This window comes from Coregonus lavaretus, assembly GCF_964263955.1.
Source record: "Coregonus lavaretus genome assembly, chromosome: 5".
Taxonomy (NCBI): Eukaryota; Metazoa; Chordata; class Actinopteri; order Salmoniformes; family Salmonidae; genus Coregonus; species Coregonus lavaretus.
The window spans coordinates 28,276,525-28,298,302 of record NC_139992.1 but is presented as its reverse complement, the minus strand read 5'-3'; the positions used below and the strand labels follow the sequence as shown (position 1 = coordinate 28,298,302).

The 21,778-nt window shown below is 42.6% G+C and overlaps 1 protein-coding gene across 1 annotated transcript in view; it reads right to left on the bottom strand.

The window, feature by feature from the left end:
* Nucleotides 1-3,694: 3,694 nt before the first annotated feature.
* The window catches only part of LOC311129642 (target of Nesh-SH3-like), a gene marked incomplete at both ends in the record, with an annotated part of 49,131 nt that continues 31,047 nt past the window's right edge, over nt 3,695-21,778 (bottom strand). The window contains 10 exons of the mRNA XM_084161999.1: nt 3,695-3,810; nt 4,049-4,171; nt 4,333-4,491; nt 4,604-4,633; nt 7,561-7,640; nt 8,289-8,394; nt 8,817-9,026; nt 10,208-10,285; nt 16,203-16,316; nt 16,829-16,903. Coding sequence (XP_084018125.1) covers nt 3,695-3,810; nt 4,049-4,171; nt 4,333-4,491; nt 4,604-4,633; nt 7,561-7,640; nt 8,289-8,394; nt 8,817-9,026; nt 10,208-10,285; nt 16,203-16,316; nt 16,829-16,903 — 1,091 coding nt within the window. The remainder of the gene's footprint in view (nt 3,811-4,048; nt 4,172-4,332; nt 4,492-4,603; nt 4,634-7,560; nt 7,641-8,288; nt 8,395-8,816; nt 9,027-10,207; nt 10,286-16,202; nt 16,317-16,828; nt 16,904-21,778) is intronic.

Genomic DNA, 21,778 nt, shown 5'->3' with positions numbered 1-21,778 from the left:
CTGGAGTGGCCTAGCATGTCTCCAGATCTCAACCCCATAGAAAATCTTTGGAGGGAGTTGAAAGTCTGTGTTGCCCAGCGACAGCCCCAAAACATCACTGCTCTAGAGGAGATCTGCATGGAGGAATGGGCCAAAATACCAGCAACCGTGTGTGAAAACCTTGTGAAGACTTACAGAAAACGTTTGACCTGTGTCATTGCCAACAAAGGGTATATAACAAAGTATTGAGAAACTTTTGTTATTGACCAAATACTTATTTTCCACCATAATTTGCAAATAAATTCATAAAAAATCAATGTGATTTTCTGGATTATTTTCTCATTTTGTCTGTCATAGTTGACGTGTACCTATGATGAAAATTACAGGCCTCATCTTTTTAAGTGGGAGAACTTGCACAATTGGTGGCTGACTAAATACTTTTTTCCTCTACTGTAATGGACGCAGTGGGAAGAAGCGGAGACGACTCCGTTTGCGGAGTTCATTTTTCCCTTGTCCTGCTGCGTCGTCCCTTATTTCCAAGGTAAGTGGCGTATTGGTCTAAGGCACTGCATCACAGTGCTAGCTGTGCCACTAGAGATCCTGGTTTGAATCCAGGCTCTGTCGTAGCCGGCCGCGACCAGGAGACCCATGGAGCGGCGCACAATTGGCCCAGCGTCGTCCAGGGTAGGGGAGGGAATGGCCGGCAGGGATGTAGCTCAGTTGGTAGAGCATGGCGTTTGCAACGCCAGGGTTGTGGGTTCGATTCCCACGGGGGGGTATGAAAAATAAGAAATAATGTATGCACTCACTAACTGTAAGTCGCTCTGGATAAGAGCGTCTGCTAAATGACTAAAATGTAAAAATCTTAATGTACAGAACAGAGGCGTTTATCCAATTTATACCACAGTTACCAATGAAAACAATACTAAAGCACAGATTTACTGGTAGAAATACCCCAAAATTGTTGAGAGAATTAAACTTTCTCATCTTTTGGTTGCTAAAGACGCGACCCAGTTTTTCGTTCGATATTTATGGGTGTGCCCCAGTTGTTCGTTCTATATGTTCTGTTGCCATGCTCACTGGCAATGTTCTTGTCCCTTGCTTGCTAGCTAGCCAACTAGTTACTGTTAACACAGTCACGACCTCTGCAGCCAGAATAAAAGCAAAGTAGCTGCATTTGCGTTTATTTAAGCTGTTTTCAATTGACATTAATTTGGATACATCCATAACAATGAGCTGATGATGCCAGATTTTGCCTGGCATAGCTAGAAAAGTTTGCCTTCTCGTCAGGACACTCGACAATGTTCATTACGAGGAGATCACATTGATATCAAACACTAAGCTTGAAGCAAGCTAAATAATTTGTTGCTAATAAACCTGCCAATATGTCAACCGAATTCAAAAATATAATTTGCTGAAAACAACGGGTCAAACTAGAAACGTGGGAGGATTTGACAGCATAGCGCCACTTGCGTCATGACTGCAACAGTAGGGACTACAGAAATTCATGTTCACATCACTCACCAGTGGTTATTACTAGACTATTCAAAATCCAATACAAATTCACGGTAATTGTAGGCTAACTCAATTTGTTTAATTTAGGCTATACCAATTATTTACCAAATATCTTAAATTTGTATTTATTTTATGTTTTTCTGCCATGTGTAATATGCGGTAGGCCAGGGATCATCAACTAGATTCAGCCATGCAGTTATTTTCTTGAGCGGATGGTCAGGGGGCCAGAACATAATTACAAATTTGTAGACAGCAAATTGCCTGCAAGAAGGGCAAACATAAATAATATTTGACTAAAACATAATCATTTCAAACCTTGCTTACATTTGTATATGATCACATTTATCTCTATTATGCGCGGGAATACTTTGGAACAAATTGCCAAAATTAAAATACTTGGAGCTGATTTGCAGATATTTTTACAGTCTTATGTCCCCAAAAATGTTGGGGCTCAACTTGGGGGGCCAAATAAAATCACCCGCCGTCCAAATTCCGACAGTTGGGGAACCCTGCGGTAGGCTATGTATTGTATAAAGGCACAATCATGATTTTAATTTAGGTTTTTTTTCAGGCTTGGGCTTATATATAGGCCTATGCGTAAGCTCTAATACGTATATGTTTTTTTTGAATTAATCATCACCTTAGAAAGCACTGTCCATTTTGTTGTGTTAGGCTTTGAAACAACATCCACAATGACCATGTTTTCCACTCAGTTTCAACCTGTTGTTGAACTTCTTTCTTCAAATTGATCAATCACAGTGAGGTGAGTTTTAAAAACACATACTGTTCTGATAAGTGTTTGATATGATTTTTGATTGCATTTGCATTGATGTCAGAGTGGTTAGAGGGACAATAGAGCCTTGAGTACCAGGCCATTAGTGACCTGATGATCATTAGCGAGTTGGGTACTACTAACACATGTCCAGAGTGCATAAAAGGAGATTACCGTGACTCAACGGTCACGTAGAATGTTACTACGCTCATGACTGCCGGTGTGGCGATAATGCAGTCACCGCAACAGCCCTACTCACCACGTTAGGTCATCAGATACTCCCCCAAAATATGTCTATGCAAAAACAAATCAATGCTAGCTAGCTATGTTTTTCATCGTTGGACCTGCATTTACAATGTATCCAATTTCAGTTTGGGTGGTTGCTGGATTAGCTTTATGTAACTTTGTAGCAAGAATTGTCTGCATGGTAGGCGCATATTGCGTCATGATTGCAAGGCGTCCCGATATCTTTTCCAACTGTCCAGATATCTTTTTCAGCTGTCCCATTATCTGGTTTTTAATGTCCATTCTAGAATGCCCTTCAAGCCAATCAGAAATGAGTATTCAACAATGCTGTGGTATAAATATAAATAATGATTTCATATTGTGCAATCCGCAACTGTTCATCCTACAGGACCAGTCAAGAAAGGGTATTGTGTATGTGTGTATGAGTGAAGAATTGAGTGTGTGTGTTCATGCGTGCATGTGTGTAATGCAAAATAAATTTGTGGGAGGCTTTTGTGTCATAGCAACCCTTTTAGCAGACTGGCTAATAGAAACCACAAGAAACATTGAACAACAACTGCTTGATAAATAACATCATACACATTATTACATTTTTAGGGAGCCAGCTTCCCAACAGTTTCCGGCGTTCATATTTGACCTCTTGAAGCACTCTGAAATACCTTTATCAACTTCTCTTCCATTTTTACAGGTTTTGAGTACTGCCTCATGTCGTGTTTGATAAATAGTGAGATGATCAATCTGTAAAGCTGAAGCGTAACAGATTCCGTGATAGAAATGTAAAGGTAATTTCGGATTGAGCCGATTTATGCAGCGTTTACCGTAAAAGCAGTCTCTGCTAAAGCGGGAACATTGCCTTTAAATTTCAATCACGCTGTAAAGCTGAACTTCCGCGATGCGGATTGAATAGATCCCTTAAGGAGATATGACAAAAGCACTCAATAGAGTTCCATGACAAGGTATAGTCCTGTACACTTTTATACAATGGAATGTGGGCCATCACCATCTGACAGACAGACAGATGCATCTCCATGGTAACATACAGACGCAGTCTCCATGGTAACAAGAGGGAGAAGCCCACCTCAAGGGCCACTAAGACCTCCTCAGTCCTCCTCCTCTCACCCTGGTGAGATCATCATTCTTCCAGTCAGGCATCTTCCTGGCAACCCCTCTGGTGGAGGGGTCTTACCATTTCCCAGGTATGGGTGTTCCGCACTCGTACCAGCCAACGTAGGTGGCGTGCGAGTTCCCTCCGATCTCGCCGAAGTTGACCGGTTCCTGACGCACAGCCCGATAGAAACCTGAGACAATAGAGCAGAGGGAATATGAGAACCCTTCTTTTACAAATGGTTTGGAATGTGAATGGTCTTTTAACATAGTCTAGAGATCAGTGTTTCTCATAGTTAACCCTGAAACAGCCAACTTCAGTAGTCATTGAAAAGTGACCAAGAACCGTGGTCATGGACACCTGTACATGTGTCTACGGTTCTCTCCCTTTGATGTCTCTAACGGGTTCCAGTATTTGGCCCAGTACTCTACCTGATCGGCTGGGTAGTTGCTCGGCCAGTAGCTGGCTGCCTGTTTGTCCATCCAGGAAAGAATCTACAAACTGGCAGTGGTCCTCCCCATGACCAGTCTGGTCCCCGATGTTGTAGAACTTGCCTGCACAGGGTCAGAGGTCAAAGGTTATGGTTCTAGTTAGTTAAACGTTGTTCAAAATTCTAATGTAACCTTTCAACTCTTTATATATGTACATGCACAGATACAAGGTATAGTAGAGACAGTAAAACATAGACATAGACAAACACTCTTACTATACTGACCGGTGAGCGAGTCGCTCATGTAGATCTTGTATCTAAGGGAGTTGCACAACTGGATGCCCACAAACTTGCGGTACCAGGTCCTCTTCACATACTGCTTCCCGTTACACTCTGAGTAGTAATCTGCCTTGAAGGGGAACTGTGTCCAGATAGCATCTTTACCTGGAGGGAGGAGAGAAAACAAGATCTAAGGATTGATATGATAGGCACAGAGAACGGGACACAAACTATGGAGGAAAGATGTGTGAACACGACATACTGAAAGTCCACTCACCTGAGACATTCTCACTCACCCGAGGGTCCGCTACAGAGGAGAGAGAGTAAAAGAGAAGAAGCATTGTTAGTCACACATCAGTCCATTATTACCACATTAATACAGTAATAAAACAATACTCACCCATGGGCAATAACAGATCATCTTAAAACCATGGTTCAGATTACAACAAAAGCACTTCACATTGTTCTAGTTAGCACATAAAAAGGCAGTGGCATGCTGCCTTGGATGTGGACAGTTACATAGTTGTGTCTCCCAGGGCGAAACAGTCTGATTTCACTACAGGGCAAAGAGCCATTGGACCAATCACTCTTCTCTATTAGCGCTATCACCACAGGGTTGGACATCAGCCCAGCCCAGTCCCATCAGTGGAGTGCTTTGGATTAAATTAGCTCATTGAGTTACTTGAGTATTTTAATGTGCATAACAGATATGATATGACTCCGAAAATCCAGTCCATCTGTAACTATTATGTGACTATGACTAGGGCCAATAGTTTTCCCTGACCATGAGGGCTTAACTCTAAGCCTAACTATGACCAATATGATCAGGTCCCCAAACACTCCCTTCGCAAAGTTGCACCCTGGCGTTAGTTCTCCATCTCTTCCTGGAGGCTAGTGTGTGTTGTGTACGGGAGTAGGGCTGTGGAGGCTCCTCAGAGGAGGAAAGGGAGGACTCATTAAAATAAAAATAGTGAAACATTAAAAAAGTTGTCATTTTTAGATCAAACTATACTAAATATATTCACGTCACCAAATAATTGATTAAAACACACTTTTTTGCAATGAAGGTCTACAGTAGCCTCAGCAGCACTCCTACTCTGGGTACATTGACTTCAATACAAAACCTAGGAGGCTCATGGTTCTCATCCCCTCCATAGACTTACACAGTAATAATGACAATTTTCGGAGGACGTCCTCCAACCTATCAGAGCTCTTGCAGCATGAACTGACATGTTGTCCACCCAATCAAAGGATCAGAGAATGAATCTTGTACTGAAAGCATAAGCTACAGCTAGCTAGCACTGCAGTGCATAAAATGTGGTGAGTAGTTGACTTAAAGAGAGAGAAAGACAATAGTTGAACAGTTTTAAACAAATTAATTTCTTCCAAAATTAAGGAGAAGTAAGAGAGAGAGAGAGAGAGAGAGAGAGAGAGATTTGGTTGTATTTTTTTTAACTTTCACTTTCACTTAGCTAGCAAAAGCAGCTAGCTAGTTTAGCCTACTCACAAACCCGGCTCAAACAGAGAAGGATGCTATGTTACCCAGCTGGCTATGGCTATCCAACACTGGAACTCTTCCAAGTCAAGGTAAGCTTTTGGTTTTATTAAGTTATTGCCACCGGGGCCCGCCGATGTAACTGCTAAACTGCTTTCTGACTGTACACTGTACTGCATGATTGTAGCGGGTTTAGATCAGCTAGATGCAGGTAAGAGTGTGCAAGTTGGTATTGATTGTGTCACTGTCTGTCACCTTGATTACTTTAAATTCTCTTGACCTGTGCACCTACGTTGTAAACTTTCATTCATAGGCTAGGTTGTAGCAACCTCATGATGGGTACAGGGACATTTTGAGTATCATGTAGTAACCTCAACCTATCAATGTTACATTGAGCTGGGTGAGTGGAATATGAATGACAAGTATGCTGTAATAGAAATAAGGCCATGCTCATAAAAAAAAAAGAAATCCTCCATCTAAAAAGGTGCCGACCACCACTGGAGTGGGGGAGTGATGAAAAGCCTGGCCGAAAGACAGGACTGACCAGGATAGGTCTCAATCAGTCACACCCCAGTGGTCACCGAGGTAATTATTCACCCCGGGTCTCGTGTGGCTCAGTTGGTAGAGCATGGCTCTTGCAACGCCAGAGTTGTGGGTTTGATTCCCACAGGGGACAAGTATGAAAAATGTATGCACTCACTACTGTAAGTCACTCTGGATAAGAGCGTCTACTAAACTGTAAAACGGGGAGCCATGTTGGAGTCATTACAGTAACTGTGGTTTAATTACACACCTCTGACATGCTAAGCTAAGAGCAAGCAGCTAACTATACACATCTATTAGCTAAGATGTCCTATTAACAAGTGACTAATTAGCAACACATGTCTGGAAAGCTAACGTGCTATCAGGGATCCTGTTAGACACATCACTTAGAGCCTAAGCCAGGCTAATGCAAAGTATTAAAATTGAAACAAAGTGTGGTTGCTAATTTACCAGCCCAGCTAACGGTGGGAATTGTGGTCCTAGGTCTAGACACTGATCTAAGGTCAGTTTTGCATTCTTTCCATCAATGGTTAAGGGCTAGATTCTATCAGATCTGTGCTAGCCGACATCCACATAGCCGGTGTCGGAGGTGGAACTGCGTTAGAGCTGTCAAATCCACAAGCGGCTCCTTGCGTTACCTTATTGTGGACACTGCCATTGGATGCATAAAAAAACACACCCAACATCATATCCGACAAATCCGCGTTAGAAGTTCATGCAGCCACTTTACAAGTTCAAACACTCCAATGTGTGATGTTCTATTGTCTACACCTCGATTAGACGGTGATAGGTTACAAATTCCCCCATCCAAATGAACATGAAAACATGCATTAGCCTGTCATTATATCTGTCATCGATAAGCCTACATTTCCTATTGCCGTTTTGAACTTCTAATGCGGTAGGGATAATAAGAAAGGGAGAGGTTTGTGACATACAAGAGCAGCCACTCACTGATTTGTCAGCTCATACCGCAGTTACACCTCCAACACTGCCAAAACATCCGCTATGCAGTTGTCGGCCAATGCGGGTCAACGCTCGATTTGATGGAATCGGGGCCTAATGTAAGGACATGGGAAAGATGATCCTAGATCCATCCATGCCCAAGGGGAACCTCTATCTGGAGCTAGCCTCCATTCCGGCTCCATTCCGTAAGTGTAATCAGATACATTGGCTGGGCATCCATTTCCTACACCTACCTGACTCTGTGTTGAACGACACTGGCTCGCTGGCAGGCCCTTCCCCCAGCTCATTCTTGGGTTTCACTTTGAACTCGTAACTGAAAATGAAGGGAGGTGATAAAAAGTCAACACAGTGTCAAGGCACTGATGTCCCTAGCTCAGTAAATCCGAAATCTTATTTTTTATATACTTTAAATCCCGAATGCCATGCTGATAGCTTTCCCAGAAAAGGAAATCTTAGTCACAATTGTTCACCATAATCGTAATTTTTGTGGAGCTTGAGTTTATATTCCACCCGTCTCCAACACTGTGACACTTGATATTTTTACTCTCCAGACAGCCTTGAGTGCATCGAGGCCAGTGCTTGCTCGTGACCCAATCTCTCTCTCCATTTCCCTCCCTCTCTCTCTTTCTTTCTGCCTCTCTCTACATTTCTCTCTTTCACAGACACACACACTAACACTCAATACCTCAAACACACACAAACACACACACACACACACATACACACACCGTTCTAATGGCTGTTCCATGTGTGATGTTTAGATGGTGGTCTGTGGGCGAGCAGATCCAGCCCAGTGGTAGGTTCTGGTAAATCTGGTTTATACTCTGAATCTGTAGATCCCAGCCAAAACAAAGACCAAGACCAGGATCCAGCATCATTAAATAAACACATTGAGCCTTTCCAACCCAACCGTGCTCTAGCAAGCCTCCACACACCACATAAAACAAACACAGACACACACCTGCTCTCTGGTTTTAGGTTCTCCACTGCAGTGTGAGTCTGGTTGGTGGTCAGGATGGACACCTCTTCTCCATTGGGTCCATGGGTCCTTGAAATGACCTCATACTCTGTCAAAGGGAAGCAGGAAATCCACACAACATGTTTAATTACATCTTTACAACTTCATATCATACAGATGGGATATTAACATAAAAACGTCAATTTTAAATGTGCAGAGCAGCATCTTAACGAGGCAAATATAAACATTTGACACAGGATTCAGAGGATTTGGGTGGGGTTGACAAGGACTGGCCCCAAAGAAAGCACTCTGAAAATATGTAGTCTCAACTCTCCACCTCCACAACTTGTTTTCATTGTAGAGAGAAATATCCTGATTGAGCACAGATGGAGTTTCATAATGTTATTAAAAGACCCATTGTAACCAGTCTTATTAGTTAGGACTTCAACCTTCCATAACCAGGAGTGTTTTATGAACCTCTTTGGGTATGTGCTGCTGCACACACACGCACACGCACACTTCCCCCTTAACCTGTGGTGTAGTTGTCGGTCTTCTCCCAGTCCAGGATGACGAAGGAGGGGCATCCCTCCACGGTAACCACGGTGAGGTTGGAGGGGGGCAAGCGAGGGGGTGCGGTGACGTTCTGCTCCACCCCCTCATCCTCAGGGAAGAAGCTGAGGGACTTTGTTATGGAACACGGTTCGTCTGGCTTCTTGTCAGTCTTATAGATCACATGAGGGGCTGCAGGAGAAATTAAAGAATTGGCGCTCAAACAATAATAACTTAAAAGAGACAGGAGTCTGTGGGATAAGAATAATATATGCCATTTAGCAGATGCTTTTATCCAAAGCGATAACTATGCATGCATACCTTTTAAGTACGGGTGGTCCAGGGAATCGAACCCGTTATCCTTCCATGGCAAGCCCCTAACTTTAGCATTTAAACTAATTTGCAACTACTTACTACTTTTTAGCTACATTGCAACTACTTGCTAAACCTTCCCCTAAACTTTACCCTAACCCTTTTAGCTAACCCTTACCCAACGCTAACCTTAACCCTTTAACCTAACTCCTAACCTTAACGCTAACCCCTAGCCTAGCTAACGTTAGACACAACAAATTAAAATTTTTAGCAAATCGCAACATATTGTACGTTTTGCAAATTCGTAACATCTACAAATTGTAATTTGCAACATATCATACTAAATGGAGAGCCTCGGATTTACTTACAGAATGATACGAAATGCTCTGACACCAGGTTGGTAAGCCAGCTAACTTGCCTAAATACTGTATTAAGAAATAACTATTTTTTTTTTTGAAAGATAAGCTTGAAATGAGCATAGTCTAATTACCTCAACAACCAAAAACACATATCGAAGTTTAGCTTTCTTAATGAACCAGAAAATGTGCTGTTTATCAAATTTGGCTAGCTAACTCATTGGTCCTGCTTTGTAGTATACCCCTCTGTACTCTGTAGACAAGAGCTCTAAGTCAACTGGAGCTCATCCAAAAATCTGGAAAGTGAATACAGGCAAGACAATCCAAAACAACTGGCGGTAAGAGGAAGCACGAAAGGCTATTGTTCTCCAGGCTAATATCCACAGTGATACAATACAACTTTAATTGTCCATTGTCACAGCTCCCACCTGCACACATCATACAGACACACAGTTGCGAGGTGCACAGGGTCAAGCTGCATTGCAGCGCTTCTGGATGGAGACCATGTTGTGGGGTTAAGGGCCTCGCTCAAGGGCCCAACAATAGGGTATTGTTGTTAGCATTATGAACCCAGCAGCCCTCTAGTTGCAAGATCAATTTCCCCCCTTTTTTACCAGCGCCCGACCCGGGATTCCCCGGGCCCTGTCCACTGTGAATTTAATCATGTGGGTTTCTTGAGAACTGTTATGATGCATGTGCCCTTACCTACGAAGCGCTTCTTGCCTAAGGCATCCACTTCCGAAGCAGGGAGAGAGCTGAACACAGAAGAGTTGTCACCCATGGCTACAGAGAGATGGAGAGACGGATGATGAGATTGAGAACTGCAGAGTGAGGAGTGTGTTATGAGTAGTGTACAGTGAGGGAAAAAAGTATTTGATCCCCTGCTGATTTTGTACGTTTGCCCACTGACAAAGAAAGGATCAGTCTATAATTTTAATGGTAGGTTTATTTGAACAGTGAGCGACAGAATAACAACAAAACAATCCAGAAAAACGCATGTCAAAAATGTTATAAATTGATTTGCATTTTAATGAGGGAAATAAGTATTTGAACCCCTCTCAATCAGAAAGATTTCTGGCTCCCAGGTGTATTTTATACAGGTAATGAGCTGAGATTAGGAGCACACTCTTAAAGGGAGTGCTCCTAATCTCAGCTTGTTACCTGTATAAAAGACACCTGTCCACAGAAGCAATCAATCAATCAGATTCCAAACTCTCCACCATGGCCAAGACCAAAGAGCTCTCCAAGGATGTCAGGGACAAGATTGTAGACCTACACAAGGCTGGAATGGGCTACAAGACCATTGCCAAGCAACTTGGTGAGAAGGTGACAACAGTTGGTGCGATTATTCGCAAATGGAAGAAACACAAAAGAACTGTCAATCTCCCTCGGCCTGGGGCTCCATGCAAGATCTCACCTCGTGGAGTTGCAATGATCATGAGAACGGTGAGGAATCAGCCCAGAACTACACGGGAGGATCTTGTCAATGATCTCAAGGCAGCTAGGACCATAGTCACCAAGAAAACAATTGGTAACACACGACGCCGTGAAGGACTGAAATCCTGCAGTGCCCACAAGGTCCCCCTGCTCAAGAAAGCACATATACATGCCCGTCTGAAGTTTGCCAATGAACATCTGAATGATTCAGAGGAGAACTGGGTGAAAGTGTTGTGGTCGGATGAGACCAAAATCGAGCTCTTTGGCATCAACTCAACTCGCCGTGTTTGGAGGAGGAGGAATGCTGCCTATGACCCCAAGAACACCATCCCCACCGTCAAACATGGAGGTGGAAACATTATGCTTTGGGGGTGTTTTTCTGCTAAGGGGACAGGACAACTTCACCGCATCAAAGGGTTGATGGACGGGGCCATGTACCGTCAAATCTTGGGTGAGAACCTCCTTCCCTCAGCCAGGGCATTGAAATGGGTCATGGATGGGTATTCCAGCATGACAATGACCCAAAACACACGGCCAAGGCAACAAAGGAGTGGCTCAAGAAGAAGCACATTAAGGTCCTGGAGTGGCCTAGCCAGTCTCCAGACCTTAATCCCATAGAAAATCTGTGGAGGGAGCTGAAGGTTTGAGTTGCCAAACGTCAGCCTCGAAACCTTAATGACTTGGAGAAGATCTGCAAAGTGGAGTGGAACAAAATCCCTCCTGAGATGTGTGCAAACCTGGTGGCCAACTACAAGAAACGTCTGACCTCTGTGATTGCCAACAATGGTTTTGCCACCAAGTACTAAGTAATGTTTTGCAGAGGGGTCAAATACTTATTTCCCTCATTAAAATGCAAATCAATTTATAACATTTTTGACATGCATTTTTCTTGACTTTTTTGTTGTTATTCTGTCTCTCACTGTTCAAATAAACCTACCATTATTAATTATAGACTGATCATGTCTTTGTCAGTGGGCAAACGTACAAAATCAGCAGGGGATCAAATACTTTTTTCCCTCACTGTACTGTGATGATGTGTTAGCATTCCCTGGCAGCTCTTTCTGTCCTCAGTTCTAATCTCTGGCTCAGACCTACAACCAGCACCTGCTTTGGTCTCTGTCTGCTCTCTCTCTCATGTATTGTGCCTCACCCACTGCCAGGTCTAGTGAATACTGTTAAAAGTACCAGAGTACTTAATCTTCCACACACATACAGTGGGGAAAAAAAGTATTTAGTCAGCCACCAATTGTGCAAGTTCTCCCACTTAAAAAGATGAGAGAGGCCTGTAATTTTCATCATAGGTACACGTCAACGATGACAGACAAATTGAGGAAAAAAAATCCAGAAAATCACATTGTAGGATATTTAATGAATTTATTTGCAAATTATGGTGGAAAATAAGTATTTGGTCAATAACAAAAGTTTCTCAATACTTTGTTATATACCCTTTGTTGGCAATGACACAGGTCAAATGTTTTCTGTAAGTCTTCACAAGGTTTTCACACACTGTTGCTGGTATTTTGGCCCATTCCTCCATGCAGATCTCCTCTAGAGTAGTGATGTTTTGGGGCTGTCGCTGGGCAACACGGACTTTCAACTCCCTCCAAAGATTTTCTATGGGATTGAGATCTGGAGACTGGCTAGGCCACTCCAGGACCTTGAAATGCTTCTTACGAAGCCAATGCTTCGTTGCCCGGGCGGTGTGTTTGGGATCATTGTCATGCTGAAAGACCCAGCCACGTTTCATCTTCAATGCCCTTGCTGATGGAAGGAGGTTTTCACTCAAAATCTCACGATACATGGCCCCATTAATTATTTCCTTTACACGGATCAGTCGTCCTGGTCCCTTTGCAGAAAAACAGCCCCAAAGCATGATGTTTCCACCCCCATGCTTCACAGTAGGTATGGTGTTCTTTGGATGCAACTCAGCATTCTTTGTCCTTTAAACACGACGAGTTGAGTTTTTACCAAAAAGTAACATTTTGGTTTCATCTGACCATATGACATTCTCGCAATCCTCTTCTGGATCATCCAAATGCACTCTAGCAAACTTCAGACGGGCCTGGACATGTACTGGCTTAAGCAGGGGGACACGTCTGGCACTGCAGGATTTGAGGCCCTGGCGGCGTAGTGTGTTACTGATGGTAGGCTTTGTTACTTTGGTCCCAGCTCTCTGCAGGTCATTCACCAGGTCCCCCCATGTGGTTCTGGGATTTTTGCTCACCGTTCTTGTGATCATTTTGACCCCACGGGGTGAGATCTTGCGTGGAGCCCCAGATCGAGGGAGATTATCAGTGGTCTTGTATGTCTTCCATTTCCTAATAATTGCTCCCACAGTTGATTTCTTCAAACCAAGCTGCTTACCTATTACAGATTCAGTCTTCCCAGCCTGGTGCAGGTCTACAATTTTGTTTCTGGTGTCCTTTGACAGCTCTTTGGTCTTGGCCATAGTGGAGTTTGGAGTGTGACTGTTTGAGGTTGTGGACAGGTGTCTTTTATACTGATAACAAGTTCAAACAGGTGCCATTAATACAGGTAACGAGTGGAGGACAGAGGAGCCTCTTAAAGAAGAAGTTACAGGTCTGTGAGAGCCAGAAATCTTGCTTGTTTGTAGGTGACCAAATACTTATTTTCCACCATAATTTGCAAATAAATTCATAAAAAATCCTACAATGTGATTTTCTGGATTTTTTTTCCTCAAGTTGTCTGTCATAGTTGACGTGTACCTATGATGAAAATTACAGGCCTCTCTCATCTTTTTAAGTGGGAGAACTTGCACAATTGGTGGCTGACTAAATACTTTTTTCCCCCACTGTATCACTGAACTCAGATCACCTCTCACATTAACTATTAATCTCAGATGTAGCATGATTCAAACAAACACACACACACACACATACATACACACACACATACATACAGTTGAAGTCGGAAGTTTACATACACTTAGGTTGGAGTCATTCCAACCACTCCACAAATATCTTGTTAACAAACTATAGTTTTGGAAAGTCGGATAGGACATCTACTTTGTGCACGACACAAGTAATTTTTCCAACAATTGTTTACAGACAGATTATTTCACTTATAATTCACTGTATCACAATTCCAGTGGGTCAGAAGTTTACATACACTACGTTGACTGTGTCTTTAAACAGCTTGGAAAATTCCAGAAAATGATGTCATGGCTTTAGAAGCTTCTGATAGGCTAATTTACATAATTTGAGTCAATTGGAGGTGTACCTGTGGTTGTATTTCAAGGCCTACCTTCAAACTCAGTGCCTCTTTGCTTGACATCATGGGAAAATGAAAAGAAATCAGCCAAGACCTCAGAACAAAAATTGTAGACCTCCACAAGTCTGGTTCATCCTTGGGAGCAATATCCAAACGCCTGAAGGTACCACGTTAATCTGTACAAACAATAGTACGCAAGTATAAACTCCATGGGACCACGCAGCCGTCATACAGCTCAGGAAGGAGACTCGTTCTGTCTCCTAGAGATGAACGTACTTTGGTGCGAAAAGTGCAAATCAATCCCAGAACAACAGCAAAGGACCTTGTGAAGATGCTGGAGGAAACAGGTACAAAAATATCTATATCCACAGTAAAACGAGTCCTATATCGACATAACCTGAAAGGCCGCTCAGCAAGGAAGAAGCCACTGCTCCAAAACCGCCATAAAAAAGCCAGACTACGGTTTGCAACTGCACATGGGGACAAAGATCATACTTTTTGGAGAAATGTCCTCTGGTCTGATAAAACAAAAATAGAACTGCTTGGCCATAATGACCATCGTTATGTTTGGAGGAAAAAGGTGTAGGCTTGCAAGCTGAAGAACACCATTCCAACCATGAAGCACGGGGGTGGCAAAATCATGCTGTGGGGGTGCTTTGCTGCAGGAGGGACTGGTGCACTTCACAAAATAGATGGCATCATGAGGAAGGAAAATTGTGGATATATTGAAGCAACATCTCAAGACATCAGTCAGGAAGTTAAAGCTTGGTCGCAAATGGGTCTTCCAAATGGACAATGACCCCAAGCATACTAAGTTGTGGCAAGATGGCTTAAGGACAACAAAGTCAAGGCATTGGAGTGGCCATCACAAAGCCCTGACCTCAATCCTATAGAAAATGTGTGGGCAGAACTGAAAAAGCGTGTGCGAGCAAGGAGGCCTACAAACCTGACTTACAACCAGCTCTGTCAGGAGGAATGGGCCAAAATTCACCCAACTTATTGTGGGAAGCTTGTGGAAGGCTACCCGAAATGTTTGACCCAAGTTAAACAATTTATAGGCAATGCTACCAAATACTAATTGAGCGTATGTAAACTTCTGACCCACTGGGAATGTGATGAAAGAAATAAAAGCTGAAATAAATAATAATCTCTACTATTATTGTGACATTTCACATTCTTAAAATAAAGTGGTGTTCCTAACTGACCTAACACAGGGAATTTTTACTAGGATTAAATGTCAGGAATTGTGAAAAACTGAGTTTAAATGTATTTGGCTAATGTGTATGTAAACCTCCGACTTCAACTGTATGTACAAGGTCCTTTGCTGTTGTTCTGGGATTGATTTGCACTTTTCGCACCAAAGTACGTTCATCTCTAGGAGACAGAACGCATCTCCTTCCTGAGCGGTATGACGGCTGCGTGGTCCCATGGTGTTTATACTTGCGTACTATTGTTTGTACAGATGAACGTGGTACCTTCAGGCATTTGGAAATTGCTCCCAAGGATGAACCAGACTTGTGGAGGTCTACAATTTTTGTTCTGAGGTCTTGGCTGATTTCTTTTGATTGTCCCATGTTGTCAAGCAAAGAGGCACTGAATTTGAAGGTAGGCCTTGAAATACATCCACAGGTACACCTCCAATTGACTCAAATGATGTCAATTAGCCTATCAGAAGCTTCTAAAGCCATGACATCATTTTCTGGAATTTTCCAAGCTGTTTAAAGGCACAGTCAACTTAGTGTATGTAAACTTCTGACCCACTGGAATTGTGATACAGTGAATTATAAGTGAAATAATCTGTCTGTAAACAATTGTTGGAAAAATGACTTGTGTCATGCACAAAGTAGATGTCCTAACCGACTTGCCAAAACTATAGTTTGTTAACAAGAAATGTGTGGAGTGGTTGAGAAACTAGTTTTAATGACTCCAACCTAAGTGTATGTAAACTTCCGACTTCAACTGCACATGGTCACACACATGAATGCACAAATATATTATTATAAACAAAAGTACACTCATCACTGAATCTTACCATTCAAGGCAGTGGCGAGGGTTGTGGTCTTTTGTTTGGCAGGCTTAGCCGTGACTAGAGGGAAGGGATTCAAGATGGACACTTTGTCTCCCTGCTTCAGGTCCATGGGCTTATCTGAGGACAGAGGGGACAGAACACAGCTCAGTCATGTAAACTACAAATACCGTTGTGGTCATCTCCTGCAGCCATCACCCAGCCAGGTGAATCTCTGAGTGGTTTTCCTGCTGTGGGAGAAGATATGAAAAATGTGTGTTGCGTCATTGTGTTGGTGTTTCGTAAGAGAAGTCCGTCAGAACAACACAAACATACTGCACACACACTTACACGTACTCACTCACACACACACACACACACACACACACACACACACACACACACACACACAGACACACACACACAGACAGACACACACACAGGTGTTGCGTTTTGAGCTGTGTGTGTATTCTTCAGAGAAGTGCAAGGTAATTTAGAATCTAAATAAAACTTAACTGAGGGAAGGAAGGTTGTTAAAATAGAATCATCAAGGTGACAGCAAAATTAAGAAGTTGGCGCAACATTTTGGTAGTGTTGCTTTAACAGAAGTCAAAGTATTCAGTAGTCAAAACAATGGTCAGTGTTGCCCTCACCCTTGTCCCCTGATTTCCCCACCAGGTTGGGCCTCTTGTTGACAGGAAGGGAGGGTCGCAGAACTGCAGGGGAGCCTGGGAAATAGAGGCCATGGTAGGGTTAGGAACTGCAACAGCAAAGGAGGCTGCTGGAGTGAGCCCTATCTCATAACTGAGGATGGATGTTGTGCTTTTGAAAAAACAGGGGAACACTTTTAACTTTTCTCAGAAAAGGAAAAGAGGGATATAGAAGAGAGAAGCCGCAGTGTCAACTGAAACCACTGGAGAGAAGATGGGGTGGAGGAGGGTGTTAACTGTGACCACATCCGAGGAGCAATGCCATTAAAACAGGCAAGTATCTTGGGAATTCCTACTACATAGTCTATGTGACTAACACCAACCATGTCAACTCTCAATAACCTTCCACCATAACCCTACTACACAGCAAATTATCCAGTGTTATACACTGACAGTCACATTTAACACTGGGACAGTGTCTATATACGGCTCCACACTTTTGAGTGTTAAATTAACTAGGAAGTGCATATAGTTTGCACCAAAGGTCTGTATCTCTTGACAAGGTCACTCAGTGTTAGGTTAAGGACTATACACTAAGTCTTTATTGCCATATGCTCTTATGTACAGTTGAAGTCGGAAGTTTACAAACACTTAGGTTGGAGTCATTAAAACTTGTTTCTCAACCACTCCACAAATTTCTTGTTAACAAACTATAGTTTTGGCAAGTCGGTTAGGACATCTACTTTGTGCATGACACAAGTCATTTTTCAACAATTGTTTACAGACAGATTATTTCACTTATAATTCACTGTATCACAATTCCAGTGGGTCAGAAGTTTACATACACTACGTTGACTGTGTCTTTAAACAGCTTGGAAAATTCCAGAAAATGATGTCATGGCTTTAGAAGCTTCTGATAGGCTAATTGACATCATTTGAGTCAATTGGAGGTGTACCTGTGGATGTATTTCAAGGCCTACCTTCAAACTCAGTGCCTCTTTGCTTGAAATCATGGGAAAATCAAAAGAAATCAGCCAAGACCTCAGAACAAAAATTGTAGACCTCCACAAGTCTGGTTCATCCTTGGGAGCAATATCCAAACGCCTGAAGGTACCACATTCATCTGTACAAACAATAGTACGCAAGTATAAACACCATGGGACCACGCAGCCGTCATACCGCTCAGGAAGGAGACGCGTTCTGTCTCATACATTTACATTTTAGTCATTTAGCAGACCTTCTTATCCAGAGCGACTTACAGTTAGTGAATACATATATATATATATTTTTTCAAACTGGTCCCCCGTGGGAATCGAACCCACAACCCTGGCGTTGCAAACGCCATGCTCTATCAACTGAGCTACATCCCTGCCGGCCATTCCCTCCCCTAACCTGGACAACGCTAGGCCAATTGTGCGCCACCCATGAGTCTCCCGGTCGCGGCCGGCTGCGACAGAGCCTGGATTCGAACCAGGATCTCTAGTGGCACAGCTAGCACTGCGATGCAGTGCCTTAGACCACTGCGCCACTCAGGAGACATAGAGATGAACGTACTTTGGAGCGAAAAGTGCAAATCAATCCCAGAACAACAGCAAAGGACCTTGTGAAGATGCTGGAGGAAACAGATACAAAAGTATCTATATCCACAGTAAAACGAGTCCCATATCGACATAATCTGAAAGGCCGCTCAGCAAGGAAGAAGCCACTGCTCCAAAACCACCATAAAAAAGCCAGACTACGTTTTGCAACTGCACATGGGGACAAAGATCATACTTTTTTGAGAAATGTCCTCTGGTCTGATGAAACAAAAATAGAACTGTTTGGCCATAATGACCATTGTTATGTTTGGAGGAAAAAGGGGATAGCTTGCAAGCCGAAGAACACCATCCCAACCGTGAAGCACGGGGGTGGCAGCATCATGCTGTGGGGGTGCTTTGCTGCAGGAGGGACTGGTGCACTTCACAAAATAGATGGCATCATGAGGAAGGAAAATGATGTGGATATATTGAAGCAACATCAAGACATCAGTCAGGAAGTTAAAGATTGGTCACAAATGGGTCTTCCAAATGGACAATGACCCCAAGCATACTTCCAAAGTTGTGGCAAAATGGCTTAAGGACAACAAAGTCAAGGTATTGGAGTGGCCTTCACAAAGCCTTGACCTCAATCCTATAGAACATTTGTGGGCAGAACTGAAAAAGTGTGTGTGAGCAAGGAGGCCTACAAACCTGACTCAGTTACACCAGCTCTGTCAGGAGGAATGGGCCAAAATTCACCCAACTTATTGTGAAAACCTTGTGGAAGGCTAACAGAAACGTTTGACCCAAGTTAAACAATTTAAAGGCAATGCTACCAAATACTTCTGACCCACTGGGAATGTGATGAAAGAAATAAAAGCTGAAATAAATAATTATCACTACCATTATTCGGACATTTCACATTCTTAAAATAAAGTGGTGATCCTAACTGACCTAAGAAACTGAATTTTTACTAGGATTAAATGTCAGGAATTGTGAAAAACTGAGTTTAAATGTATTTGGCTAAGGTGTATGTACACTTCCGACTGTAAGTGTTTATAAAGACTTCCAAACTGGCAGCAGACATGCTCAAACTTGAATTAACAGAACCATAGACCACTTAAACTGGTACAATATTTCCACTCACAGGTGGCCAAAAATAATGACTTTAAAGCAATGCCCCCACTAAGCCACTCCTCCAATATAATTTCCCAGTCTGCCATGACTTTTCAAGTGAATTGTAGTTACCACCCATGACTGTATTTGTTAGTGACAAATAATTCATTCATTTTCAGTCCTGTGAAGTTCTACTATAGGCAAATTATACCATTAAAATTTAACTGTTTATGACAATACATTACATATATCTTAACGCCTTACTTTGATGGCCAGGTTTTACCCTAACACAGTGGTGTTAGGAACCTCCTGGTTTACAGGCCACATCAAGCCTGCAAGGCACATTATGCTGGAATCCAGCCAGGGTTAAGACATCCAACAGTTGGAATTTTTATTCACCTGCAACCTGCATTCAGAATGACTGTCAGGGTTAGGAACATAAATAAAGGAGACTACCTAAACCATTTAAACTGGAACAACCATTTTAGTAATGGGTGCAATAAATCTATCTAACTGATTTGATTAGTTTAGAAAAATGTATGTTATTTATCTTTGTGTAGCATAAGATTAATCAAGCAATCAATGTACATGCAAAAACACAGATATTAAAAAGAATCCTTACATTTTTTTGTTGCAGTAGAGCATTCTGGGAAATATAATAATGATGGCCGTGGTTTTGATGGGAACGTTTTACTTTCCACAGAGTAAAACTGACACAATCACACTCTCACATTCAACACTGGTTATTAACACCAACACTGGGGTTATTTTACACCACTGAGTGTTAATTTCACTCCTGAATCAACACTAGAAATGCTACACTGAAAAATCTGCACTAGGTAACACTGGCCAATTTGCTGTGTAGAACCAGCTTTCACACAAAACACAAGAACAGCAATCAGAAAGAAAAAAAAAACTACAAAACCATATAGGATTCTAAAAAAAAAGTTTAGCAAGACTGTGCTCATCTTTTACATGAAAAACAAGAAACCTGTTCCCAATGAATCATCTTGTCCAGCCAGGCCAAATTCTTCACAATCACTATATTGTTCCTGTTCCAAAAAGGATAGGATCAAACTAAACACAACCCAGGGCATGAGGCGGATGCCAGCTCAGACTCACTCTCAATGCTTTTCCTTTAAAGTCTGTTGGAGCCTTAGCAGGCTGTGGACTAATATTAGACACTGGAGTATCAAACTCAGAACAGGCCACTCAGACAACTCAAACTGAATTGGGATCTACTATTTGCAATCTCGTTCAGGAAATGTACAATTCTCCCTGAATAGCTTTACTCTGGGCCAAACTGAGAGGCTTGGCAAACCTAGCGCAGGTCTTATTGAATAAATGCACTGACTGGACATACCGTAGACTTGGTGTGGTAGACACTATCTGAGACTGATAGGGGCAATTGTTTGGGTACTTGCGATCCTGGTTCATTCTATTCACTAAATATTAATGGCTGCGACCACCCAGCTTACATGTCTCCTTCTCTGCCTTTCAGGCCCTTTCCAGACAGAGACTTCGGGAGATCCCATGTCATGTCATAATTAGTGGTCATGTTCTCCTCTAGGGTTTCTGATGTTCCTAAACCCTCCTTGTCAGGACTAGACCCATTCATTAATATTACCCTTGGCCTATGTCAACCCCCCCTCAACGAATTCATAAATATTAACTTGGCTTGTGTCGACCCCCTGGAACAGCCGGATCTGACCCCAGCATGCCTGCCACTCTGTCAGGGATAAATCAGGGAGCTCCACACCTCAGTGAGGCAACAGAGACCAGACAAGGTTAAGTAGAATTTGAAGCCAAGGGTGGGCAAGTCCTGGAGAGACACAGAGCGTGCCGCTTTCAGCCAAAGCAAATGTACATTTTGTGTGAAAAACCTTGTGGCTCCTTAAATGCAGTAAAGAAAAATAAAAAGGTTCAACATTGTCTGATGGGGATCAGAGTTATGGGAACGTGGACGTGATGTCATCAGGAAGCTCTGTTTACCATCCTGAACCCTATAGCTGGTAATGGGAGAACCAGATTACTCACAACAACACCCCACAAAACACACACTGTGCTCTTTGGGTGCCAAACACCTCACCGCTGCACTGATTTACAACAGCAGTGGCACACATACTCCTACGCACGTGCACACACACTGTTTTGAAGTGTGAGCGTTAACAGCATTAAAGTGTTGTGAGTCTTGGTTTCTGTCAGACTCCTCTCTGGCGAGACAATGAAAAAACATTGTTCAAATACTGCTTTAGGTTTGCCTAGAACAATATTATCAGAGAAAATATTCCACTGTTTTACATCATCGCTGAAATGGTTG